Below are 27,022 nucleotides of genomic sequence, written 5' to 3' on the forward strand. Positions count from 1 at the left end.
ATATACCCTTCATTGATTACGAGAAAGCATTTTACTCAATGGAAACCTTAGCAGTGATACAGGCATTGCGGAATTAGGGTGTAGAAGAGGCTTATGTGAAAACACTGGAGGATATCTGTAGCAACTGCACAGCTACCATAGTGCTCCATAAAGTCGGCAATAAAATTCCAATTAGGAAGGGCGTCAGGCGGGAGGACACGGTCGCAGCAGTGCTGTTCACTGCCTGCTTGGAGGAGGTATTCCGAGGCCTGGATTGGGTACACTTGGGGATTAGAGTTAATGGAGAATACCTAAATAACCTGCGATTCGCTGATGAGATTACCTTGCTGAGTCACTCGGAAGGTGAACTGCGAGTCATGATCAATGAGTTAAACAGAGCAGAACGCTGGGTCTAAAAATTAACATGCAGAAAACCAAAGTAATGTTCAACAGTCTTGCAAGGGAACAGCAGGCAGTTCACAATTGGCAACGAGGTGCTGGAAGTGGTAAAGGAATACATCTACCTAGGGCAGGTAGTGACAGGTAATCCGGATCATGAGAGGGAAATAACTAGAAGGATAAGAATGAGGTGGAGCGCATATGGCAGGTTCTCTCAGATCATGAATGGCAGTTTTTCAGTATCACTCAAGAAAAAGTATACAACAGCTGTGTCCTACCGGTACTCACCTACGAGGTAGAAACAACATGGAGGCTAACAAAAAGGGTTCAGCTTAAGTTAAGGACACCGCAGCGATCTATGGAAGGAGAAATGATAGGTGTAATGTTAAGAACCAGGAAGAGGGCAGAGTGGGTGAGGGAACAAACGTGGGGTTAATGACATCCTGGTCAAAATCAAGAAGAAAAAATGGGCTTGGGCTTGGCATGTAATATGAAGGCAAGATAGCCGCTGGTCCTTGAAAGTAACGGAGTGGATTCCAAGAGAAACAAATATAAGAAAGGAAGGCAGGCTAGTTGTTGGCTAGTATTAGAATGCATCATGAAACTGCAGGAAAAGACAAGGGACAAGGAAGAAACCAACAACACAGAGTGAAGAACTGCAATTGGGTTTATTACACAGGTGCGTCATATTTATGGTGTTCTGTGATGATCGTTTGTTAGGTTGTGTGATTGCAATGAATTTATAAATGTCACTCACCTGTGTAATAAACCCAGTTGAAGTTCCGCACTCTGTCTTGTTTATTTCCCCCTTGTCCCTTGTCTTTTTGTATGGTTTCAAGGTGCATTCCAAGAGAAGGCAAGCGTAGCACAGGGTGGTAGAAAGTTAGGTGGGCAGATGAGATTAAGAAGTCTGCAGGCAAAGAGTGGATGCAGCTGGCAAAGGACAGGTTTAAAGGGACAATGAGGAGAACCCTATCAAAATTTTTTTGTTAGCAATATCTGATAGTTCGGCATTTCATGGCTTTGTTGACGCTTGTCCGGGAGCGAAAGATGCATTTATGTCAAAGAAATTTGGATTCGAAGTTGAAAAATTTTTTCCCGCCGCTCCGATTCAAACTCGAGAACTCTTATGACGACACGGAGAACTCTTATGACGACACAGAACGGAGTGACGTGAAACGTGACGTAAACGGAGACTCCGTGATTTCTGGCGGCTAGCGGTGCGGTCTAGCAGCTGCCGAAATGAAAGCTACCGCCGCCGCACGTTGAAGGCATCTATCGGGGGTCGCCACCGTCGCTTCGTTTACGTTTGCACCGGCGTCTTGCCAGCGTTACGATGGATCCCGTTCCTGAACCCGAGGACGTATTTCTCCCAAAAACTCTGGCCTGCATTTCAGCGACCTCAGCCCCACAGAACGTGCGATTCTTTTGAGGAAGCACGGTTAGGTTAGGCGCCGGCAGGTGGTTTCCCCCTTCCTCAGAGAGCAGCCGTTGCAAACTAAATATCATAACCCCAGTGCGGGGAGTCGCGAGGGGTGCGTTGCGCCCATCGGAGGCTGGCCGGGGCTTTGGGGCCAACGGATTGTGATTCCTTGAACGGAGCGGTTGCACGGCGCAGCAGGCAGCGTCGAGGTCTCCCACGGCTGCATGGGCCAAGTTATTAATTTATTTTTGCCACAAAAAACAAATGGGTGCTCGAGGGCGGTCGCGTTTAAAGTCGGCGGCTTGAAACCAAGGCCAGAGCACGACGCTTCAACGGCTTCCGCTAGATCAAACGGGTCCACTGGATCTGGCTCTCTCGCCAACTTGCATGTACCTTCAGATATGTACTGTGAATGAACTAAAATGGCCGAGCTCGAAAAGAACAGCTCCGCCAAACTGCCGCAGCTATTGAATATAACGCGCACCTCGCCGCGGAGCCAAATCAGTCTGGCCGGGCCGGCGGCGGCTGGCGCACTCGGTGCGAAATAGATACATGCTCCAATCTCCCCGCCAATGCGGTTAGAGTGCGCCGAAGCCGCCGAACGTGTCGGCGGTCAAGCGCAGTTGGAGTATAGAGGGTCTCGCTTTGACTGACGTGACTTCGCCGTGCAGGGCGCGCGCCCGCGCGCCTCGCCGCAGCGTAAAAGCGCCTTAACAGTGCCTCCACTTAACCGCTAAAAAACGTATTCAGCGGCGGCATCCATGGGAGCCACTGAAACCCCCGCCCATTCACTAAAGAAAAGAAAAAAGTCCGGTGCCGAGGTTCGGAATCGAACTAGGGCCTTCGGCGTGTGAGGCGGATACGCTGCCGCTCCGCGACAACGGCTCAAGTTACAGCTGTCAATAAAGGCGCATCTAGTGAATGCACTCTTCTGATGCAGAAATCTCCGTGCTTTCGCTAGGTATATTCTGGCCCAACAGAGCCAGGCCATCAGCAATTTTCCTGAACTGCCTTGTACCTTGTCTCCGGTCCCTAATAAACGATTTCCGTGAAGTAGTTTGAAGTTGACTGGCACAGCCGGGAATGTTTCGCCGGGCAAGCGTGCGAATACACAAGTGCCGCCTTGTACACCGACCATCGTGCCATCATAGCTTTACATCTACCATGGCGATCATCTGACAACCCTTAACAGGCTCCTTCAAAGGTTAACTAGCACTTGAAGCGGCACTTGGAGTTCCTCTGGTGTTCGGCGCTTGTAAATCGAAGCGCGTCAAAAACAAAACCACGGGGCACGCAAGCTCATAGACGCGAAGCGCCATAACAAATCGAAACTCTCCTGGCCGCCTGTGGCGCCGCCAAGCATCCGTTTTGTTTGCTTCCAACATTCAGGTTGTCTTTTGCCTGCCTTCCTTGTGTGATAAAAGTGCACTATTGGTTTTAAAACAAAACTTACTTCAATATTGATCTGCGCAACCTACCTTTGTCGGCCTCAGAGATTCGCGAAACCAAGTAGGATGTAAAATTCCTCCAAGGTGGCGTCTCTTGTCCTATGGCGTCACCACGCTTGTACTTGTTAGATTGGCCTGTGGCGGCGATACCTGTATTTTGGTTCTTGCTATTTTCTACCTTACAAGAGCTTTGTTTTCAGTAAGAGTGGCGTTTTTGTGATCAGGAGCTGGTATTCTATCGATACAAGCCAACTTCAATTTCTCCTCAGTGTCCCTTTAATTGGAGAGACATGGGAGAGGCCTTTGCCCTGCCCTGGGCGTAGTCTGGCTGATGATGATGATGAGCTGTTTAGTTCTACGTGCTTATTTCCGCCGCTTTGTCCACAATTTCGCTTACATTATGTCTCCTCTGACTGAGATGCTTGCCGGTGACCCCAACCCCTCTTCTTGGACACCTGCCTGTGATGCCACCTTCTCCATGGTTCGGCGCCTTCTGGCATCCCCTCTGATCCTTTGCCATTTTCATCTCAGTCAACGTGTGAAAATAATGCCAGCGGCGTGAGCCTCAGTGCTGTTCTTGCCCAACAGACATCCGGCTTCCCGAACATGTTGCGTATGCCAGCCACACTTTGATCAAAGCCAAAAAAAATAATGCTGTAATGAAAAAACAGTGCTTGGCGACTGCCTGCGCTCTTGGAAAGTTCCAACCTTACATATATGGTCGCCCATGCTTTGTTGTAACTGATCACGATGTCCTCTGCTGGTTGTCTTCCCTCAAAGACCCCTCTGGCCCTCTTACTCGTTGGGTGCGGAGTTACCAAGAATATGGCATTGAAGTCATCTATCGCTCTGGCTGTAAGCATTCCGATGCCGACGCCCTATGCCGCTAACCTCTCCCCAGTGACTCCGCCTACATCTCTTGGCGCCAGTGATTCCTCTTTCCTAGACTTTGCCTTCTGGACATCGCCAGGACCCCTCGATTGCTTCCCTCCTCACTTTCCTATCTTCACCATCTGCACATCCCCCAGCCCAATATCTCCACTGTCAAGCCCGCCACCTCCACCCTGAAGCCCGCCGCTTTGCCATATGGGATGGCCTTCTTCACTGCCACAACTACCTTCCTGACGGGGCACAAATGGCTCCTTGTTGTTTCTTGGCATCCTCGTGCTGACATATGTGCCTCTTTCCACACCAACCTCCAGTGCGCCCACGCCGGTGTGGTAAGACTTAAACACACCTTTGACCCCGCTTCTACTGGTGGAGAGTGTATCTCTTCATCAGCCAATATGTTTGGTCCTGCCCAGAATGCAAACCTCACAAAACCTCTCCTCGCCGTTCCACCACTCTGCTGCAGCCCTTGTCCTGCCGCACGTGCCCATTTGATCGTGTCAGCATCGATCTCTACGGTCCCCTTCCCATCACTACAGGTGGCCACCGCTGGGTCATCGTGGCGATAGATCACCTAAGCCACTTCGTAGAAACCTCATCCTTGCCATCCGCGTCTGTGCAAGATGCTCCATTTTTCAACTTGCATCATCTCGTTCTGCGCCATGGTTCCGTTAAAGAATTCCTGAGCGACTCGGGCCTCGACTTCCTCTCAAACACCATTGAGGCACTCCTTCGACAAGGCCGCATCGTTCACCACTTTACAACAGCCTACCACCCTCAAACAAGTGCATGACTGAACGTTTAGACTGCATATTGAGCGATATGCTGGCCATGTATGTTGCATCTGACCACTCAAATTGGGACTGCATTCTCCCCTTTGCCACATATGCTAACTATACTTCTACGCAGAGCACAATTGGCTTCTCTCCATTCTTTATGGCCGCAAGCCCACCTTCATCATGAATACCATGTCCCCTTCCACTGGGGACCAGAATCGCCAGAAGCATCTTCAAGCCCCCACCAGTCCTCTTCCTTCGTATACTCGCTCGTGTGGCTTTCAGTTCCGTCAAGCGGTCCCGGCCTCTCCTCAAAACTCCTTTCAAAGTACCAAGGCTGCATGCCATGTTATCTGCCAGACTTGTTCTCGCAAGCCCAGGATGCATGCCATCGTGGCTAACGTGGCTAAACGCATCATGTTCAAGTGCGTGTTATTTCTCAGATGAATACACTGTTTTCAGGGCCGATAGGGTGTACTCTGACAAGATTAAATACGGGGGCGGAGTTCTGATAGCCTGCCGTTCTGTGCTAAATGCATTTAGGAGACCAGACCTAGAGACATACGAAGAATGTGTGTGGTTGGAAATTCCAACGTGTGACAAATCGCACTATCTAGTCGGCTGTTACTACTTTCCACCAAATTCTGCTCCTAACGTTTTTACCGATCATTTTTTGGATATTGGGGAAAAAATTGATTTTTTGAAGTACAAGGTTCACATCTACGGGGACTTTAATCTTCCTAAGGTCGATTGGTCCACTGGTTTGGTCACTAGTGACTGCACAGCAACTCGAGAAAAAGCCGAATGTTTAATTGATTTTAGTAATTTTCATGGTTTATATCAATTTAATACAATGAAGAACTGTGCTGGAAACATTTTAGACCTAATTTTATCTAATGTGCCTCTTTTTGGCGTGCAAGCGGTGCGCGATCCTCTTGTTCTAGTAGACAAATATCATTGCCCGTTTACCTTGTCGTTCTTCTTGTCGTTTCGTGCAGTGCGTGAGATGGTGCCAGAAAAATTTAGATACGCGTATGGCAATTACCTTAGGCTGTACAATGATCTTCTGGCCTACGACTGGTCAGAATTGCTTGAGACTGAGGATGTAAACACAGGCGTTGAGCTACTTACATCAACTGTACAAGGTATAATGAAAAAATGTATACCTCACCGTAAATCGAAGAAGTGTAGATTTCCATGCTGGTTTTCGCACGATTTGAGACATTACTTGAAGAAAAAACAGAAGTATCACAAACTCTACGTGAAATCAGAAAGTGAATATTGGTACCAAAGATATTCATTGTGCAGAAAAATTGTGAAAAAACTGATTGCACGTGATGAAGCCGACTACCACAGACTTCTCGAACAGAACTTTAAAAAGGAACCAAGCAGTTTTTGGGATTTTGTGCGCAAGCAAAGAAATGATAAGGTTAGTGCTGCTGTGATAAAGACGCGCGATAGCATCTGTTTTAAACATCAAGATGTGTGCCAAGCTTTTGCTGATCACTTCAGCTCTTGTTTTGTGCGCCATGATAACACAACTGCTGTTATCACTCTTGAAGACAGCGCTGACTGTTTAGCTTATGATATTGTCACCGAGCATGAGGTTCTTTCGGCGATTCAGAAACTTAAGCCAAAACTTTCAACAGGAATTGATGAAATTCCCAGCTTCATAATCAAAGGATGCGCTGACATTTTCGGCCCTGTTTTGGCGCATTTGTTCAACTTATCGTTGCGAACTGGTGTTTTCCCTCGTCATTGGAAGTTGTCAGTAGTTGTTCCTGTATTCAAGTCTGGCGATGCTTGTGATGTAAACAACTTTCGTCCTGTGTCACTAATTTGTTCTTTTGCGAAAGTTTTTGAAATGATTATGTGCGAACGCATGGGCTCATACTTCAAACAGAAGATCTCGATTCTGCAGCACGGTTTTTTGAAAGGTCGCTCTGTGGAAACGAATTTATGCAGCTTTCTTGATTATACTGGGCCACATGTATTTAATCGTGGTCAGGTAGATGCAGTCTACTTTGACATGACTAAAGCTTTCGATATGGTTTCCCATGAGGTACTTCTGATGAAGATGGAAAGATACGGACTTTGCCCCATATACTGCAGGTGGCTCAAAAGCTACCTTGGCAGCCGCCGTAACATGGTACGATTTTCCGGCTGTGTGTCCAACGAATTTCTGTCATCTTCGGGAGTGCCTCAGGGCTCCAACTTAGGACCGCTGTTGTTTTTAGTGTTTATTAATGATTTGCCGTTACATGTCAAGAACTCGAGAATTTTGCTCTTCGCAGATGATTTCAAATTATTCCGTAATATTGGAGATATTGAGGACTGCCGCCAATTGCAAGCTGACATTAACAACGTTGAGAATTGGTGTTTCATGAATCGCTTAAAACTGAATATTAAGAAGACTTCCGTTCTGTCTCTAACTAGGAAACGCGACACAGTTACGTTTGATTACACACTTTTGGCGGGTGAGATTTCTCGCGTGGCTCATGTACGAGACCTTGGTGTTGTTGTTGATTCAAAGCTTGATTTTAGACTGCATGTAAATTCAATTGTGTTACGCGCATTGAGGCATATTGGTCTTATCTCTAGATTAACAAAAAAATTTCGGCGGCACGAATGTCTACGCACTCTATACTGTGCCCTTGTGAGACCGCGTCTTGAGTTTGCGTCAGTAGCCTGGAATAGCGTATCTGTCGCCTATTGCACGAAAATTGAAAATGTCCAGCGTAAGTTCATACGCATCTATTATGATAGATATATTGGTCGCCGTCGTTTCTACGACTATGATTCTCTCTTGGCAGACCTCAATATGTCTACCCTTGGCGACAGGCGACGCATACGTGACATGCAGTTTCTGCAAAACGTCGTGCGCGGTTACATTAACTGTGGGACCTTACTGATGTCGCTGAATTTTCGTGTACCGCATGCAAAAGCTGCAAAATGTTTCGACACATTTTATCCCGATTTGCACGCCATCTGTCCAATGACTCGTTTACAAATCTTATATAACAAAACGTTTAATGACATGGACATATTTGCCTAATTGTTGTTTTCGTGCCTGCTTTTAAATCTTTTGAAGTGGTGTTTTTGATGTATCTGACCTAGTGTGCGCTCGTTTAGGCCACTTGGCTGTTGAGGCACACTCAAATAAACATATCTATCTATCTATCTATCGTGGCCATGAAACCGTGCACGTCAACCACCTCAGTGTTGCGATCCGCCTATCGTGTGTGTTCTTTAAGCGGACATGATGCCTCCTTTTCCACCTGAAGGTAATTGTAGCGTGGCAGCCATGCTCAGTTTTGGTGGTGAAAGAAAACAATGACCCTGAGGTCTGAAGCTCGCTTGCTGACTGAACGCTGGGCTAGGAATGTTGTCAGACGACGCAAGCGACCCGGATTCAACTGAGCCACAACCCCCTTTACACCGCGTCCATTTCCACCCTCCAAGCCCCCGCAGTGGCTCAGTGGTTACGGCACTCGGCTGCTGACCAGACAGGCATGGGTTCAATCCTGGATGCAGCGGCCGAATTTCGATGGAGGCGAAATTTTAGAGGCCGTGTACTGTGCGATGTCAGTACGCGTTAAAGAACCCCATGTGGCCAAAATTTCTGGAGCCCTTCACTACGGTGTCCCTCATGCCTGAGTCGCTTTGGGACGTTAAACACCCATAAACCATTTCCACCCTCCAAAGGGTCATGGAACTGTTGGCTTCTCCGATATGGATTCTTTAAATATGGTACATACCATATGTCATTTCTAAACATGTAAGCAACGAACAAAGCAGACTGATCCTGAGACAATACGAGTTTTTCTTTGTTTCTCACGTGGCTCTACAGCCATGCCCAGTTTACATCATTTACTTCATCGTCATAATCATCATAAGCCTGACTATGCCCACTGCATGACAGAGGCCTCTCCCATGTCTCTCCAGTGTTAATCCTGTCCTGTGCCAGTTGCAGCTACCCTGTCTCCGCAAACATCTTAATCTTGTCCTCCCACCTAACCTTCTGCCGCCCCCTGCTACGCTTGCCTTCTCTTGGAATCCACTACTTTACCCTTACGGACCAGCGGTTATCTTGCCTTCGCATTACATGGCCTGCCCAAGCCCATTTTTTCTTCTTGATTTTGACCAGGATGTCATTAACCCCACGTTTGTTCCCTCACCCACTATGCGAGCTTCCAGTCTCTTAACGTTATACCTACCATTTTCCTTTCCATGGCTCGCTGCGTTGTCTTTAACTTAAGCTGAACTCTTTTCGTTAGCCTCAACGTTTCTGCCCCGTAGGTGAGTACCGGTAAGATACAGCTTTTGTATACTCTTTTCTTGAGGGAAATTGGTAAACTGCCATTCATGATCTCAGAGAGCCTGCCATATGTGCTCCACCCCATTCTTATCCTTCTACTTATTTCCCTCTCATGATCCTGATCAGCTGTCGCTACCTGCCCTAGGTTGACTTATTCCCTTACCGCTTTTAGCACCTTGCTACCAATTGTGAACTGCTGTTCCCTTGCTAGACTGTTGAACATTACCTTGGTTTTCTGCATGTTAATCTTTAGACCCACCGTACTGCTCTGTCTGTCTAACTCATTGATCATGTTTTGCAGTTCATCTTGTGAATGATTTGGCAAGGCAATATCATCAGCGAATCGCAGATTATTTTGGTATTCTGCATTAACTCTTATCGCCAACTGTTTGCAATCCATGCCTGTGAATACGTTCTGTAAGTAGGCGGTGAATAGCATTAGCAAGATCGTGTCTCCCTTTCTGACACCCTTTCTTAATTCAATCCTATTGTTGACTTTTTGTAGGACTATGGTAGCTGTGAAGTTGCTATATATGAGGCGTGACACAGAAGAAACAAGACTAAGTGTGTAGCCGGAAAAAAGAGTGGCGTTGGCAACAAGTGCTTTGCTGACGTCATTCCGCACACCTCCTCTATTCATGCGGCCAGTTTCGATGGAACCGATCACGCCAGTTGGGAGTGCCACGTAATTGAGTGAACACGTGCAACTGCATTCTGCCAGAAAAACATCTGATGTAAAAACCGAACAGCGAATCACCATCAAATTTCTTGCGAAACTTAAGAAATCAGCCACGGAAACAATTCAAATCTTAACCGAGGCTTATGGTGATGAAACTGTCTCGTGCACGTGTGTTTGAATGGCATAAGCGGTTTTCAGGGGGTAGGGAGAGTGTGGAAGATGATGAACATGCTGGGCGCCCAAGGTCAGTAATTATTATTATTATTTATTTATTACAGATACCTGCAGCGCCGGAGGCATTATTGGAGGGGGGAAACATAATGACTTCTGCTCGTCTGGCCGAAAGTGCAGAGGATAACAAAAATACAATACAAATACTACAAAAATACATACAAAAAATACAAAATACAAGTAATAATAGATGAGGAAAAGCATGCACTGAAGGAGAAGAACCGCGCTCCAAAAAAAAAAACGCTAATGAAATGAAAAGACACACGCAAAATAACTGCGTGCCACGTCACACATCAAATAAGAATGCACAGAATTGACCTTCCATGCAGCACTCAGTGACGCCGGCCGGCAGCCTGTTCCACTCATTGATCGTCCGTGGAAAGTACGATGCTTTGTAAATATCTGTCTTACATTTAATCTCTCGGACGTTCCACTGATGATCAAGTCATCTAGAAAGAAAGTGAGGTTGAAGCAGGTACCGGTCTTTGTCAATGCTCAACCTTCCAAAATAGATGCGATGCATGATTTGCAACCTCAAATGTGTCCTACGGTTAGCTAAAGACCCCTAACCAAGGTGGGTTTTAAGAGACATGACGCTAGTTGAGAAGCTGTAATTATTGGACACAAATCTCTCAGCATTATTCTGGACGCCCTCAAGCATGTCACATAAGTAAGCAAACTGGGGTCCCATACAGGGCAGGCATATTCAAGAATTGGTCATATGTACGTGAAATACAGGAGTTGTTTGGTATTAGACGGCGCTTTATTGAAATTTCGTTTTAAGAAATTAAGCATTCTGCAGGCCTTGGATGTGATATACCCAACTTGCCTCGTCCACGTTAGGTTAGATGTAAAATAAAGTCCTTTTTGCAGGGGAACATTATGTAATGACTAACTTGTTTGTAAAGGGGAATGCTTTCGAGTGAAAGAAATAAATTGGCATTTTTTAGCATTCAAAGACATTTGCCATTTTGAGCACTAGCACTGGATGAAGTTTTAACGCATCAGAGGGAGTTTCCACAACATGGTAAATGACACAGTCGGCAGCATATAGCCGAGCTTTGCTGGTAAGATCCAAGACCATATCATTGATATAATCAGAAAAAGAAGGGGTCCAAGAACAGACCCCAGCGGTACGCCTTAGGAAACATTTACATAATCTGAGTGAGAGCCATTAATCAAAACACGCTGCATGCAGCCCTGAAGTTACAAATGAAGCCAATCGATGACAGTGGGGTGGAGACCAAGACAACTTAACTGATGCAATAATAGTAAATGAGGTACAGGGTCAAAGACTTTCTTAAAATCTAGAAATATGCAATCTATGTGAGAGCCACGGTCATAGGAAGAAAACAGATCATTGTTAAACTTAAGCAACTGAGTAGTACAGGAAAAAACTGACCTAAAGCCATGCTGAACTTCTGTAAAATACTCATGAGAGTCAAGGTGTTTTATGACTGCACTATATATTATGTGCTCCAATGTTTTACAGCACACACTGGTTAAAGAAATCGGTCGATAATTAACAACAGGGCTTTTTCAACCACTTTTATGCACTGGTACCACATTAGCATTTTTCCAGACCAAAACATTGCCAAAGTTCGCGATGTGATCCGTAGTGACCGAAGATTAAGTGTTCGTGCAGTTGGTTAACTTGCACAGGGAAGCTGTTCGACGCATTTTAACGGACGAATTACACATGAGGAAGATTTGTGCGAAGGTTGTTCCAAAAGTTCGGTCCAATGACCAAAAACAGTGCAGTAAAGACGTGTGTGTGGACATGTTAGAACGCACTGCAAATGAGCCAAATTTGTTGGAATCTGTTGTAACATGTGATGAGACATGGACCCAGAAAGTAAGCGCCAGTCAATGCAGTGGAAGTCTCCAGGATCACCAAGACCCCAAAAAGCATGCATGTCAAAATCAAAATCCAAAGCAATGTTAATTGTGTTCTTTGACATTAATGGAATTGTAATGATTGAGTGGGTTCCCAGTGGGCAGAATTTTAATCAACACTACATTGAAGTACCAAAAAGACTTCGTGAGAAAATTATGAAAAAAGGTCACAGCTGTGGAGTGATGTGACCTTTTTTTATTTCCTAAAGTTAAATCTTGCTTAAAGGGAACCCATTTTACCTCAGTTGAAGATGTGCAGGCAAAAACAGAGAATCTCCTGAAGGACCTTTTAAAAATGCCATTCCAGAACTGTTACCAACAATGGCAGCACCGAATGCAGAAGTGTGTGACTGCTGAAGGCGACTACTTTGAAGGTGACAATGTGACAGAGAACTGATTCTGTAAGTGCAATAATTTATTGGGCCAGTCTCGTTTTTTTTTTTGTCACACCTCGTATATCTTTTTAGTATTTTTACTTAAGGCTCTTCTACACCCTAATTCTGGAATGCCTGCATGACTGCTGAGGTTTCCACTGAGTCAAATGCCTTCTCGTAATCTATAAACGATACAAATAAAGGAGTTGGCTGTATTCCGTGCATTTCTCTATCATCTGATTGATAGTGTCAATATGATTTATTGTCGTCGAGAACCCTTAACAAAAGACTGCTCTATCATTTGGCTGATTGAAGTCTAAGGTTGTCCTGGTTGTATTAGTGATTGCCAAGAAAATGAGCTCAAAAACAAGAGTACCAGCAGCCGATCTTAGTCGGCACCAGCTCTGGAGTGCACTTTGACGTCACGGTTGACTGGCCAATGGGACTACCACATTCCTGGTGATGCTGGCGTCGCCAGCAGGCACTTTTTCTCTTGTGAACAACCCCGAGGTTCAGTGTCATCACAGTAAATGGGACTAGTGCACCCTGACGTCACTTGACAGAAATAGTGAGCCGCTCCTCGGGCAACATGCACTCCATCTTCTTCCAACCCTCCCTCCAATCACCTTTCAGGATGCCAGTGGTGGAAAATAAACAAACCGTACCCGGTGGCGCTGTCTGCTGCTGCCCCCACCTTGTGGAGGCTGCCCACGGTGGCCACCTGGTGGCAACCTGCAGCAGAGCAGGCTCAGTGGCTACCCCAGCACCTGGCGGTGGCCAGCCTCACCTGTGGCCAGGTCCCACTGGAGGAGCACAGAGGTCGAGTAGCAGCAGCTCCCCACTGCAGGGTCTCTGCACAAACAGAGTGGGCCCGTCCAGGAGAAGGCTTTGGTACCTGCCCATCTTTTCAGTTCGACAGTCGGCAAGCAGCTAAGGCAATCATGCGCCAATGTGTTTGTATTGTGCAGACCAATTAAAATTATTTAACACCTCATAATTTGCTCAGAAGCTTCCCTTAACAATGAAAAATTTTCAGGAATTGTCCCAGTGGTAACCTTGGGTGGAACGGGATCTGCTGATCATAAAATTGTGAGAAATGCTTTTGTCTCGGTCTCTCGAGCTTAGTGGAAGGTCATAAAATGTAGTCTGTGGTTGCCACATCTCTGCAGAGTTAACAGATAGGTTTGTCTTATTTCGTCAGGATCATGGTGTGTGTGTCATAAGCAAAGACTGCATGGAGACATTCCTGGTATGTGCATGGCTTCCATTCTCCTAACACAGGCTCTACCAAGTGTAGTTTTCCTTCAGTTTACTATGCACTAACTTCATATAGTCTTTAAAGTGCATGTTTACTATATTGATTCACCTGTTGCGAGCTTCGGCAGTGTACAGGTCTACTCTCTTGTTGCCCTTCATTCCGACATCACCCAGCATAATTTTATGTTACATCTTTGAGTGATGAGCTGTCAGTACACTCAAGGAGCCTGCATAAGTAAACCTGTTTGTGCTCACTTTGTATTTTTTTAACATTCTGGAGTGAAGATGTGTGCACACTGTGCAAGTCTTATTGTTTCCTCCCAATTTCGTCGTGCCACCGCGCTTCCAACGTAAACTGTGGCTTCTGGACCATCGGCTGCAAGGAATTCTTGAATGATGATATGTTGTTTTAACTGTGTAAAACTGAGATCACTTATTACAGGAAGAATGTAGCATGGAGGTTACATCTTTAGGCAATGCCAGGTAATGCATCCAGTACGCCGAGATTCTAGCACATCTTTTCAAATCAGAACAACCTGGTAGCTTGAGGTGTGTTGATGAATATTATTCTAAAAGGACACTTCATTACTACTCAATAACAAGTGTGTTTTGGTAGAGATCGCACTTAGAGAATATATGCACAAGTCGGAGCAGTACTTGCATAATTTCCAGCAGGGCTTCATTTGTTTCTACGTAGAGGCTAAGTATAAGGGATGCTGAAGTCGAGAGTTCGACGAAAACTCGTCTGGTCGGGGACAAACATGTTGACGAAGAAGAAGGAGCGCCGACCAAAGAAAACAAAAAACAAAAACAGACGTTTCGGCTCCCGTACGGGAGCCTTGTTCACATTGAAATGAAGCAAGCAGCTCAGTGGCATTACATATGCTTGAAAAGAGGGCGCAGGGAGCGTGCGTAGATTGGGTTAAGATTTCCATCGTTGCGGTTGAGGGTGTGACTAGTAGTTTGGATGATTAATGATTCCAAGTGCAGGCGAGGGTATAGCTTCTTTTCCGTTGAAAGCACGTGTGCACGACCCCAGTCGATGTCATGGCCTGTAGATACTGCGTGCTCGGCGATAGCATTTTAATCCACTTTTCTGTTACGTACATCGTTACTATGTTCTTTTAGCCGCCTCTCGAAATTTCCGGTTTCGCCAATGTAGGCGTAGTCACAGTCGGAACAAGGAACCTTGTACACTACACCTGGATATTTTTCTTTGGGAAGGGGGTCTTTGACATTTACCAACGCATGGCGCAGTTTTCTTGTCGGAACGTGGGCGATATGAACACCAAAGGTACGCATGATGCGTGCTAAAGCCTCGCTTAGTCTGGGAGCATAGGGCACGGCAGCACGTTTCAAGGGTGACAGAGGAGTATCGCTTGCTGGGCGACATAACTGTTTTTCCACAGATTGCACAAATGAGGTCGGGTAGTTGTTGCTTGAAAGTTCTTGTCGTACAGTTTGAAAATCAATGGTCTGGTCTTCAAGGGAGCTGCAGATGCGTTGCGATCGTTTGAACAAGGACATAGTGACTGATTTCTTCTGTGTAGCAGGGTGAACCGAATTAAAGTTAAGGTATCTTCCGGTGTGGGTCGGTTTTCTATAAACGCTGAAACTGAGCTTATTGCTGTCCCTCCTTATCAATACATCCAGAAAGGGCAACGCACCATTCGCTTCTCCTTCCGTAGTGAAGTCTATTGCTCGTTCTATAGAATTCAAATGGTGCGAGAAGGCGGCTAAGTCAGAATTACGAATCAGGCAAAAGCAGTCGTCAACATATCTCAGGAAAATTCTAGGAGGTGATGCAAACGTTTCAAGGGCACGGCGCTCGACGGATTCCATACAGAGGTTAGCGACGGTCACTGATATAGAGGCACCCATTGGTGTGCCCTGAAGTTGACGGTAAAAGCGTCCTTGGAAGACGAAATAAGTATTATCCAGGCAGAACTGCAGGAGTCTAGGGAGATCCAGAACTTCAATGGGGGTTCGTTTAGGTAGAGACTTGTCAGCTTCGAGAGCAGCAGAGCAAACTTGTACGGCCAGGTCGACAGGAACGCATGTGAAAAGCGACTTGACTTCAAACGAGACCATGAGCTCGTCATCGTCCGGTGCTATGTCGCTTACCTTCTTGATGAAATCAGTCGAGTTGCGAACATGCGTTGAGCCAAGGCCGACAAGAGGGGAGAGGATATGATGGAGGTAGCTGGATAGACTGTGAAGAGGGGAGCGACTGTAGTCTACGATGGGGCGCATGGGCATACTAGGTTTGTGCACCTTCGGTAGACCGTAGAGAGCAGGGGCTGAGCCGTTGGTGCACAGCAGAGTGAAGTAGAGTGGCTTGTAGGTCGGGGGAACGAAACGAAAGACGTCTGGAAGAAGTTTCTGCAAGTCTCGCTGAAGTTTCGAGGTTGGGTCCTTGTCAAGACGGGAGTAGGTGCTTTCATCTTCCAGGAGGCTTTCCATTCTGCTTATGTAGTCAGTTCGGTTCAAGAGAACTGTGCTGTTTCCTTTATCAGCGGGGAGTATAACGAGGTCCTTGTTGTCTCGCAGGCTCTTCATGGCTTTTTGCTGTTCTGTGGTAAGCGGGGACAGGTGTTGTCCTGGGCGATACTTGGAGAGGACGCTGACTGCGCGAGTCCTTGCTTCATCGCGGCGCGACACTTCCACCTGATTCACCGCGTTTTCCACAGCACACACAAGTTTTTTGGGGTCAAGAGTAGGTCCAGTGTTGAAATTGAGGCCAAGGTTTAAAACAGAAATTTCAGCGCTGCCCACGTTCCGACAAGAAAACTGTGCCATGCGTTGGTAAATGTCAAAGACCCCCTTCCCAAAGAAAAATATCCAGGCGTAGTGTACAAGGTTCCTTGTTCCGACTGTGACTACGCATACATTGGCAAAACCGGAAATTTTGAGAGGCGGCTAAAAGAACATAGTAACGATGTACGTAACAAAAAAGTGGATTCAAATGCTATCGCCGAGCACGCAGTATCTACAGGCCATGACATCGACTGGGGCTGGGCACACGTGCTTTCAACGGAAAAGAAGCTATACCCTCGCCTGCACTTGGAATCATTTATCATCCAAACTACTAGACACACCCTCAACCGCAACGATGGAAATCTTAACCCAATCTACGCACGCTCCTTGCACCCTCTTTTCAAGCATATGTAATGCCACTGAGCTGCTTGCTTCATTTCAATGTGAACAAGGCTCCCGTACGGGAGCCGAAACGTCTGTTTTTGTTTTTTGTTTTCTTTGGTCGGCGCTCCTTCTTCTTCGTCAACATATAAGGGATGCTCTCTGTGTTCCGCATGAATGGCGCAGTCCTGAGTTATGCACTGGATTTTGTTAGGTATGGCAGTCTCGCACCCATTATCTAAGGGTGAACGCACCAAAAAGCAATAAAAGTGCAGAAGGCAGACCCCCCAATTTTTCCATGAGAGCAGTTTGAGCATGTTCAGAGATCAGGAGGCTTTCTTTTTGAGTGTGTTTATGTGAGGCAAGAATGAAAGATTTTTGTCAAATGTTATGCCCCAAAATTCATGTTCTTGTTTGACTGGTAGTACGGTTTCATTCTGTTGTAGGTTCGGGTCAATCTGCAAGCCTTTTTTCAGCTAGAAAAGGACAGCTAATGTTTTCTAGTGGGGTAAAGCCATTTCTGTACGCCCGAATCGCTAGTTTGTTTATCGTCTCTCACATGTTGATAAGCTGGAGGATGTGCATGCAATTTGAAGGTCATCAATGTAGACTGAATACATAAGGGACTTATTATGTCCGAGGAACTCATTTCTACAACGAAGAGTGCAGTGCACCCTGAGGTATCCCATTCTCCTTTTCCAAGGTTGCTCAAAAGGGCTGAACCCAGGCATGCATTAAATGGATGCCAGGACAGAAAATATTTCGGGCAGTTCAGCATCCTGCCTACATCTGCTAAGAGTGGTATCCATATCAAAGAATACTGGGTATAAGATCTTCTCAAACTATGCTTTCAAGGCAGACTAGATGGTCTACTGCTGAGCACCCTTTTTAAAACCACATTACATTGGTGGATGTCCAGAAGTTGAAGCGATTCAAAGTACACCTTAGGTCTCTTGAATCCTGAAGTGGCTATTGTAATTCTATTAGCAAATAATAAATGCACACCACTCGAAAATACGATACTCCCCTTTCTCTATGAATAACTACCGCTCTCTGGAAGTCATTGCGTAAAAAAGATAACGTGTGTAAGAAAACTAAACGGCAGCCATCTAATCTTCACCTTAAATAGCGACACATTAGGTATTCAGTACAATAACGTCTGTTCTAAAGAAAGCTAAACAAAGCTATTACGAAAACCAGCTATCCAAAAGCACTAATAATTATAAGCGAGAATAGTATTCCAAAGTATTCCTTGGGGAGATCAACAATACAGATCGTCTGGAACCCTGGTTCTTCACAGCATTTGTTGATGGAAGTCCCATCGTCAGAGTATGTGGGCAGCCGCATGGAGAAGCTTAAACTGCCAGACAAGGGACTCTTTGGACCAGGCAAAACGCTGATCAAGTCTAGGGGAATGTTTAGTGCTACCACTGCTTGGAGAAACAAATTAACTCGTAGTGAAAGGTCTGCAAACGGCATTGCTAGGACGACCCGCCATACATGTTTTAGACGTCCTAGCACACCTGAACGCTATGGATGCAGACATTCAGCAAAAGCTCGCTCAAACTGGTGAGCTACCCAGGCTAGAGCAGAGTTTCCCTCATTGCTCACTGGGCTAGGGGAAATGAAGACGGCATACAAAGTGACACTCCAGCCAAATGCTACACATTAATGCTGTAGCCGTGCCTTGACGAGTGCCAGTTCCTCTCTTGCCCAAAGTAAAAAAGAACTCGTCAGAATGCAGAAGTTGGGTGTCATTAAGCAAGTTGATCATGCAACAACATGGGGTGCGCCGACGGTGATCGATAAGAAGAACAGTGAGATATGAATCTGCATAGACTACACGCAGCTGAACCAGCAGGTGATACGTGAAAGAGTCATCACACCTAAAGTCAAAGAGAACTTGACAAAACTGGCAAATACAGAAATGCTCAGCAAGCTAGATGCAAACGCCGGCTACTGGCAAATAACGCTTGCACTGGAATCACAAGATTTGACCACATTCATCACGCCATTTGGAAGATTTCAGTTCTTGCAACTATCCTTTGGCATAGCAACAGCGCCGGAATTTTTTCAGAGAGAAATTTCCCGCATCCTGGAAGGGCTACGAGGGCAGGCTTGCCACATAGTCGTGTATGACAAAGACAGGGCGGACCATGATGCCACGCTCACAGCAGTGCTCCAAAGCCTCAAGGAGGTGGAATGACATTGAATCCGGACAAGTGTGAATTCCGGAAAACAAGAGTGATGTTTCATTCTCTACAGTGATGGCATCAGTGCTGACCCAGAGAAGACAGAAGCCATCAGAAAGAGAACACGTCTGAACTCAGGTCGTTCCTGGGCATAGGCAAGACCCAGCCACTGCAAGAACTGCTACACAGTGAAGCGAGTTGGTGTTGGTCCCAGGTTTGACAGAGAGCATTAAAAGCAATCAAGGAAGAGTTGATGTCAACTCTAGGACTGTCGCACTACGATCCACACAAGCCTTTGACCATACTAACGGATGCGTCGTCGTATGGCACAGGAGGCGTATTTCTCCAGACAGACAGTGAAGGCAGGCGGCAGCCTGTGGCCAATGTTTCACGAGCGATGACATCGACAGAGCAAAGGTATGCACAAGTGGAAAAAAGTAGCGCTTGCAACGACACGCGCATGTGAACGCTTTAGAATGTACTTTCTGAGACTGCGCTTTCACATCGAGACCGACCACAAGCCATTTGTGTCTCTGTTTACAACAATGCGTATTGATGAAATGACTTTAACGCTTCTGCATGCGTGTGCTTGAGTACAATTTCACCCTCTCACACACACCGGGGAAAGACATGCATACAGCAGACATGCTATCACACAAGCCACTACGGTGTTCAAGTGGAGACCTTGCCTCAGCTGTTCAAGACTCCTGACAGTTGAACAACTGCCAGCCTCAGCTAATAAGTTGGAGAGAGCCAGAGTTGAGCTCACAAAGGATGCTACAATCTCACTGGTTATGCACTACTGTGAGACAAAATAGCCTCAAACAGAAGCATTGACCCCGGAAGTACAGAAATATGCAAGTGTGGCCAAAGAGCTGTTTGTTGTGCACGGACTGTTGCTAAGGGACAAGGCTCGTCTTTCCACCAAGTCTACACCAAGAAGGCCTGGAACGACTGCACACTAGACATCAGGGCATGGCTAGGTACCGATCTAGAGCGCGTGAGGCTGCATGATGGCCGAGGATCAGTCATAACATTGAGGTATTCGTGAGCCCAACCTGTACCAAGCACCGCCAAGTACCAACCGAGCATCTCCTTCAGACTGACCTCCCAGAGCACCCATGGCAAACAGTTGGAACCGACTTATTGCACCTGGATGGTAGGAACTACATTACTGTAGTTGACTTCTTCAAAGTGAAAACATGCAGTGATCACCTAAAAATAAAGGGTGCATTGGTATCGTAAATGTGCAAAGTTCAGAGAAGTGCTGTCGTCTTTGCGTATCCAGTCTGGGGCATATGATTAATGTGTGGACAACTGAGATGTGGGCTCCACATCTCGCGCATTGTGGTGCTTGAGTATCCTGTAAAAGATGTGAGTGTGATGTATGTATGTCCTATCCTCAGTCTGCAGAGAGCAACTTCTTTGAATCTTTTTTGTTTTTCTGTGGCATACCTCCCAAACCGTGGTTTTACTGTCTGCAGCTTGCTCTGTGTTTGTTCATCCCCAACCTGCTGCCACTCTTTGCAAAGTGCAGTCCTAATATGTGGCCTGAGGTCCTGGCATAGAAGTTGTTTTATATCCATCCTAATCAGTTCGGAACCTGACTCTGCACGCCTATCAGCTTCTTCATTTCATCTCTTCCACAGTGACCTGATACCCAGCATAATGTAATTTTAAGGTTCAATGTTCATGCAGACATTAGGCATTTCAAGAGGAAATTCATTACAGGGTTTTTACAGGGTTTCCCACAAGACATGGCCATAAACACACTTAAAGGGGCCCCGAAACACATTTTCAGTGCATTGTTTTGCCTGTTGGTTCCATAGAATGAATTATAGTGATGCTATAAGCGTTCGTTTCAGTCCCAAGTAAGGATGCGTTCGTTTCACATTTAGCAGGGAGTGCGCATCGTCAGCTTGTGGAGGATCACCGGGCGGCAGCACCAAGTGGCGCCACACTCCCGTCAACAGCGCGCGCTCCTTTCTCGCCGTGACCAACCAGCGCGCTAGGAGCAACGGGCGACGGTTGGCGGTAAGCAGTAGCTGCACGCGCTAAGCTAAATGTGTCTGACATCATGCGCAGGCAGTCACACCGTCGCAGTATCTCACGCTCGAGTTCGGATCCATAATTAAGGGAACGTCACTGATCAGTGTACCCTTCTGCGCCGTCGACGTGATGATGAAGCATCGCTGGGTCAGCTGGGCATTCACATAGTTGTTGTAACCACGCAAACAGCGCTGCCAGCTTTGGCATGAACGAGTTACAGAGAACAGGCAACCATAGAGTGCAAACTTCCGCGACATGCCCAGATAGGCTGTTTTGATTGGTCGCATTAAGTGTCGTCATGGGGAGAGTGAAATGGGAATGGGAAGCTGCGTGAAAATCGAGTTGAGGGCGGCATTTTGTTTGCTTGTATTTTGAAGTTTCTTCATTGAATAACTCCCGTCCTTATGCATCGATTCTTGTAATTCTTTTTGAGTCAGTATCTGTGTGACATAAAGAATCCATTTGAAGTGCAACCGGCACCCGTTCAAGCAGTGTTTCGCAGCCCCTATAAGGAATCTGTGTAAATAACAGAGCTTGGGACTCTCTTTTCCAGGATGACTCTAACAGCCAACAGAATACCATGGCATTCCGCAGTAAATATGCTTGTGTGTCTATTCATTGTTCTTGTTTCAGAAAATTGACAACTGTGCACTGCACATGAAACTGAGGATGTCTTTGAGGCATGAGTGTAAAACTCTGTGCACTGATATTTTGCTTGTAGGGACATGAAGTGCTGTTTTATTTGGCTACCCATGCTTGCCATACCTCACGAAAAGATGTGTCGCAGTCAATTGGATACACTTGCCAGGGAGCAATTATGTCTTTAGAAGAAGTTACCAAAATGTTGGAGACTGGTATGTTCATGTCTTGGACAAGTGTGGCGACTCTAATGGGTAAAGGTGGGGTTTCAGACGCCTGGTTTGAAAAGAGCAGTATACTGGTTGGGTTTCGCAGCAGCGCGTTGCATGGATGGTCAGCATGAGATAATACCTTCGTAGCGTGTTATACTCGTGAACTTCTGCCGTCGTTCAAGTGACCATCGGTCTGCCTCAACGTACAAACTTGCAATTGGGCTTGTATGGAAAGCACCAGTAGCCAACCGCAGACCTAGCTGGTACACAGCATCGAGCATTTTTAAGGTGCTTTTTCGATGCTGACTCGTACACTACTGAGCTGTAGTGTATACGTGACAGACCTACACTATTTAGAAGACTCAGCAGGCAGTCTCGACCTGTACCCCAAGACTGGTGGGACAGGGTCTTTAAAAGGTTCATTGATTTCATGCATTTAAGTCTTAGCTGCTTAATGTGTTTGATGAACGTAAGCTTTTCGTCGACTATGACGCCAAGACATTTATGCTCTTTTTGGACAGCAATACTCTGCCCGTTAAGTGTAAAGTCGGGTTTAGGTCTATCACCACGTTTTTTGTGAAGAGTACACTGACTGTCTTTTCTGTGTTGACTTTAAATCCATTTTCGTCAGACTGCTTTGATGCTTTGTTTACTCCTAGCTGAATTTGCCACTCACAGATGGACAAATTACACGACTTGTAGCTTATTTGTACATCGTCAACATAAACAGAGTACAAAATTGAGCTAGGCAGGATGCTCTTTAATGAATTCATTTGGACTATGGAAAGAGTGCAGCTAGGAATACCACCTTGAGGAACACCATTCTCTTGTAAAAACTGCTTAGATAATGAATTCCTTACGTGAACCTTGAATGTTCATTCAGACAGAGACTCCCTCTCATTTGTCTGTGTTTTCCAAGGGGTCAGTGAAAAGTTGACCTCTGGGACATGGAATGTTCAGTACAGCATCAGCGATGCTGTACTGCGCACCCACCGTGATGAGAGACCGCCTGGCACCACCACCCCCCCGACGTGCTGCATCAGCATAGGTTCTTCCGGAGAGAAGCAAGAGCTTCTTCCGGGCTTACGGGAATGTGATGTTTTCGGTGACTTTCATTTGGATTATTTTCTTTTCATTCTGAAATGCCTGACATGTTCGCGAATATGTGGCATGTGGTCCGCGGCAGTTTGTACATTCTACTTAGGCAGCACTGCAGTTATCAGATGGATGCTCATGGGCACCACATTCGCGCATGGAAGTTTTCCACGGCATGTTTTTGATCCATGTTTGTACTTTTGACAGTTGAAACATCTTCTTGGGTTGGGGATATATGAACGAACTTTGCAGTGGATCAATTCTGCTTTCACAGCATCTGGAAGATGGGAGCATTAAAATGTCAAGACGATGTGGGGTGTCACCACCTCTTCATCATTCTGCCTTACGGTGATGCGGCGAAGAGCAATATCAGCTCCGGTGGAGCATCGAACGGAGCTCTGACTGTATTTTCTTGCCTCTGGGCCTGTCCGTACGTCCTGGTGCCTGCCATCAACTGGGCACCTACAGTGGCTGTCCGGTGACCCCTGCTGGGGAGCGTGCAAATTCCTCGACAACAGGCTGCACTCTGCGCAGACTTGTTAAAAACTTGAAAAGTTGCAGCAAGCTATGATGTTAACGTAGTTTTTTCTGCCCCGTGTAAGTTGGCTAAGATATGCCAGATTGTTAACCGGAGAAAACAGGCGACCTGCACAGTAAAGCATTCGAATCACTGCACCGAATGTCGCTCCGGTGTAGTTTACTCACGTGCGGTAAAGTATGCATCGGCTAGACCGGACGCTGTTTCAATGACAGAGCAAATGAACCCCTCCTCAACATAAAAAACAAGTCTGGGAGCCACATGGCAGTTCATTGTAATCAACCCCGCCACGAATGTCGGCCTATGTTATGCGCCACTAAGTTTCTGGCAACAGCAAGCAACAAGCAACAAGCAGTAAATAATATGGGTTTTATGCCACACTTCACCTAAATCAGTTGTGATCAGCGTTTGCTACAGGCCTCCTAACAGCCCAGATTTCGCTCGAAAACTTAATAACGCATTGAATGAAATTAAAGCTAAACACCCTAACACATGCACTCTCCTATTCGGAGACTTCAATTTTCCAAGTATTGACTGGAATAATCTAACCGCTACAGGTAATAAGGATGCTAATGAATTTCTAGACGTTTATCTTAATTTTAACCTCATTCAAACTGTATCCGAGCCAACTCGTGTAACCGAAGACTGCGCAAATATTCTAGATCTATTATTAACGGATAACCCTGAATGCGTTCATTCTATCACGTATCTACCAGGCGTCAGCGATCATCACGTCATACAAGCTGGCTTCACGATTAAACCATCCTTACGAGCAACAACTAAAAGAACTATCAGATTATACGATAAAGGAAACTATACAGCAATAAATAATGAACTTCACGCATTTTTGCCAGCATTTCAATCTAACTTTAATCAAAGATCCATTCATGATAACTGGTCCTTGTTTAAGAGGAAAATCGACGATTTGGTCGACAGGTTTATTCCGAAAATACATATACGAACTAACCCTCAAAACTCATGGTTCACAAATACACTCAGACGCCTTGAAAATAAAAAGAAGCGTCTTTTCCGATCGGCCAAGTTGCTTCCTAGTCAGAACGCTTGGAACAAATATTACGCAGCCGAAAAAACGTACTTATCAAGTATTCGAGAAGCCAAGCGCACCTTTTTCAACTCTGATCTGCCTAAAATGTTGTCAACTAATCCCCGTAGGTTCTGGCAAGTCATTAACCCCCAGCACACACGCACTATTTCCCTCACCGATGGTTCGGGTGAAACTGTATGCGAAACAGAATGCGCCAATATGTTCAACGCAGCCTTTTCTTCCGTGTTTACTAATGAAACAGATCCGACATTTCCTCCAAGCGCCCCAGTTATTCAAGATACTATGCCTTCTCTTACATTTTCTTGAGCAGGAATTTCGTCACTAATTGAAAACATTAAACTTTCATCCTCTGCAGGAACTGACAATATCAACGCTAAAATACTGATTAATACCAAAGATATATGTTCATCTCTGTTGTGCTTGATATTCGCTCAGTCACTCTTCACAGGTCAACTGCCCATAGACTGGAAAATTGGGAAGGTCGTTCCAGTCTACAAATCAGGTAACAAGAACTCGCCACTTAATTACCGTCCCATCTCTCTAACTAGTATTCCTTGCAAAATAATGGAACATGAAATCTACACCCACATCATGGCATTCCTTGATTCAAACAACTTTTTCCATCCTGCTCAGCACGGGTTTCGCCAGGGTTATTCCTGCAAGACCCAACTTGCTAGGTTCATTCATGATCTGCATGCTAACCTTGATTCTGATCTACAGACTTGCATCGTATTTTTAGATTTTGCCAAAGTCTTTGATACAGCACCCTATAAACGCCTGCTGATAAAACTTTCTCAATTAAATTTACACCCCCATATTTTGAATTGGATTGAAGAGTTTTTGACTAATCGTTCGCAGCTTGTCTCCGTTAACAATGAGAAATCTAACTCACTATTAGTAACGTCAGGCATCCCACAGGGATATGTGCTTGGCCCACTTCTGTTCCTCATATACATTTATTGTCTTCCTTCAAATGTAACACCTAACATACGCACGTTCGCTGACGACTGCGTACTTTGTTGTGCTATTGTCACCACCCACTGACCAATCTTCTCTTCATAATGGTCTCAATGCTGTTCAGGAGTGGTACTTAACCCACGTAAATGTAATCTTTTGTCCATCAGCCGCTGCCGTAATCCTCTAATTTTCTCTTACGAAATATCAGAAGTTCCCGTACAACTACTTCAGTCATACAAGTACCTAGGCATAACAATTTCTAGCGATCTTTCTTGGAGCTTGCATGTTACTAACATAATATCGTCAGCAAACAAGACGCTAGGTTTCCTCAAGCGCCATCTTCACCATGCTTCAAAACATGTCAAGTTATTAGCTTACAAATCATTCTTCAGGTCCAAACTAGAATTTGCATCGTCCATTTGGAATCCTCATCAAGCTTACCTCATCGATGCCCTCGAATTTGTTCCAAATCACGCTCCTCGCTTCATTCATTCATCGTACTCTTATGACATCAGCGTTTCCTCCTTAAAAACAGCATCCGGATTATCACCCTTATCGCTCCGCCGTCGCATTGCCAGCCTGTCTTTATTTCATAAATTCTTGCACAGCCGTATGCACATCGCACCTTATATTCTTCCCACAGCACGCATATCTCAGTGCACCAGCCATCACCTACAAGTTGCCCGTCCACGCTCACGCACCGTCACTTTTTCTAATTCCTTCTTTCCTCGTGCAGCCGCAGACTGGAACGGCCTTCCAAACAACGTTGCCATCATCACTTGCCCAAGTCTTTTCGCTGAAAATGTAAAACTTTCCTGTTATTGTGAATCTGTGCTTTTAATTGTTGCCACCCCTTATGTAACACCCCCCTTTTGGGGCCCTTAAGGTAATAAAATGAAATGAAATGAAATGAAATAGAGAGGGAGGTTATTGAGGGATTTTTGATTGAAAAGGCTGGGGACACGTGCTTCAGCAGCCCTTCTGTGTGTCTACCGGAGAAGGAAAGGTCCTTCTTAGAACGGGCGCGATTTCTTCTCGTCCTCATTCCGTTGTGCTGTGTCAATCTGCGTCGTAGAAAGCAACAGAAGAACTGGCTGAAAAGCTGTCTGTGAAGAACAAGGAAATCGTGTAGATAATGCCGAATGATACTCGAGATGTAAAAACATCGAAATACAGGGAATACAAGAGCGCCCAGACCTGCACCAAATTCTATCAGACTTGATCAGTAAGGTCAAAATAGAGGCACCAGAAAAACAGTCACTTGAAGCAATCCACAGAATCAAAGCAGGAAAAGATAAAATTCCACCAATCATTGCAAGGTTCACCGACAAAGCCACTCGAGATGTGTGGCTGTCACAGAAAAACATCCTCCAGAGTGAAAAGGTCTTCATAAATGAAAAAAGTTGTTTTGGCAATGTTCGGCACTGCAGGCCGGAAGGACTACAAGTTTGTCTGGATGCAGAATGGT

At 45.7% G+C, this 27,022-nt stretch overlaps 1 protein-coding gene across 2 annotated transcripts in view; it reads right to left on the minus strand.

The window, feature by feature from the left end:
* LOC144094325 (uncharacterized) overlaps positions 1 to 27,022 on the minus strand; it is a 241,601-nt gene that overhangs the window by 64,508 nt on the left and 150,071 nt on the right. The window contains exons 9-10 of one of the 2 annotated variants that reach the window (XM_077628266.1): positions 13,199 to 13,263; positions 13,077 to 13,143 (exon numbers count right to left, since the gene is read on the minus strand). The exons of the other annotated variant lie outside the window; for it this stretch is intronic. Coding sequence (XP_077484392.1) covers positions 13,077 to 13,143; positions 13,199 to 13,263 — 132 coding nt within the window. The remainder of the gene's footprint in view (positions 1 to 13,076; positions 13,144 to 13,198; positions 13,264 to 27,022) is intronic. 2 annotated transcript variants of the gene reach the window in all.

This window comes from Amblyomma americanum, chromosome 6 (genome assembly GCF_052857255.1).
Source record: "Amblyomma americanum isolate KBUSLIRL-KWMA chromosome 6, ASM5285725v1, whole genome shotgun sequence".
Classification (NCBI taxonomy): domain Eukaryota; kingdom Metazoa; phylum Arthropoda; class Arachnida; order Ixodida; family Ixodidae; genus Amblyomma; species Amblyomma americanum.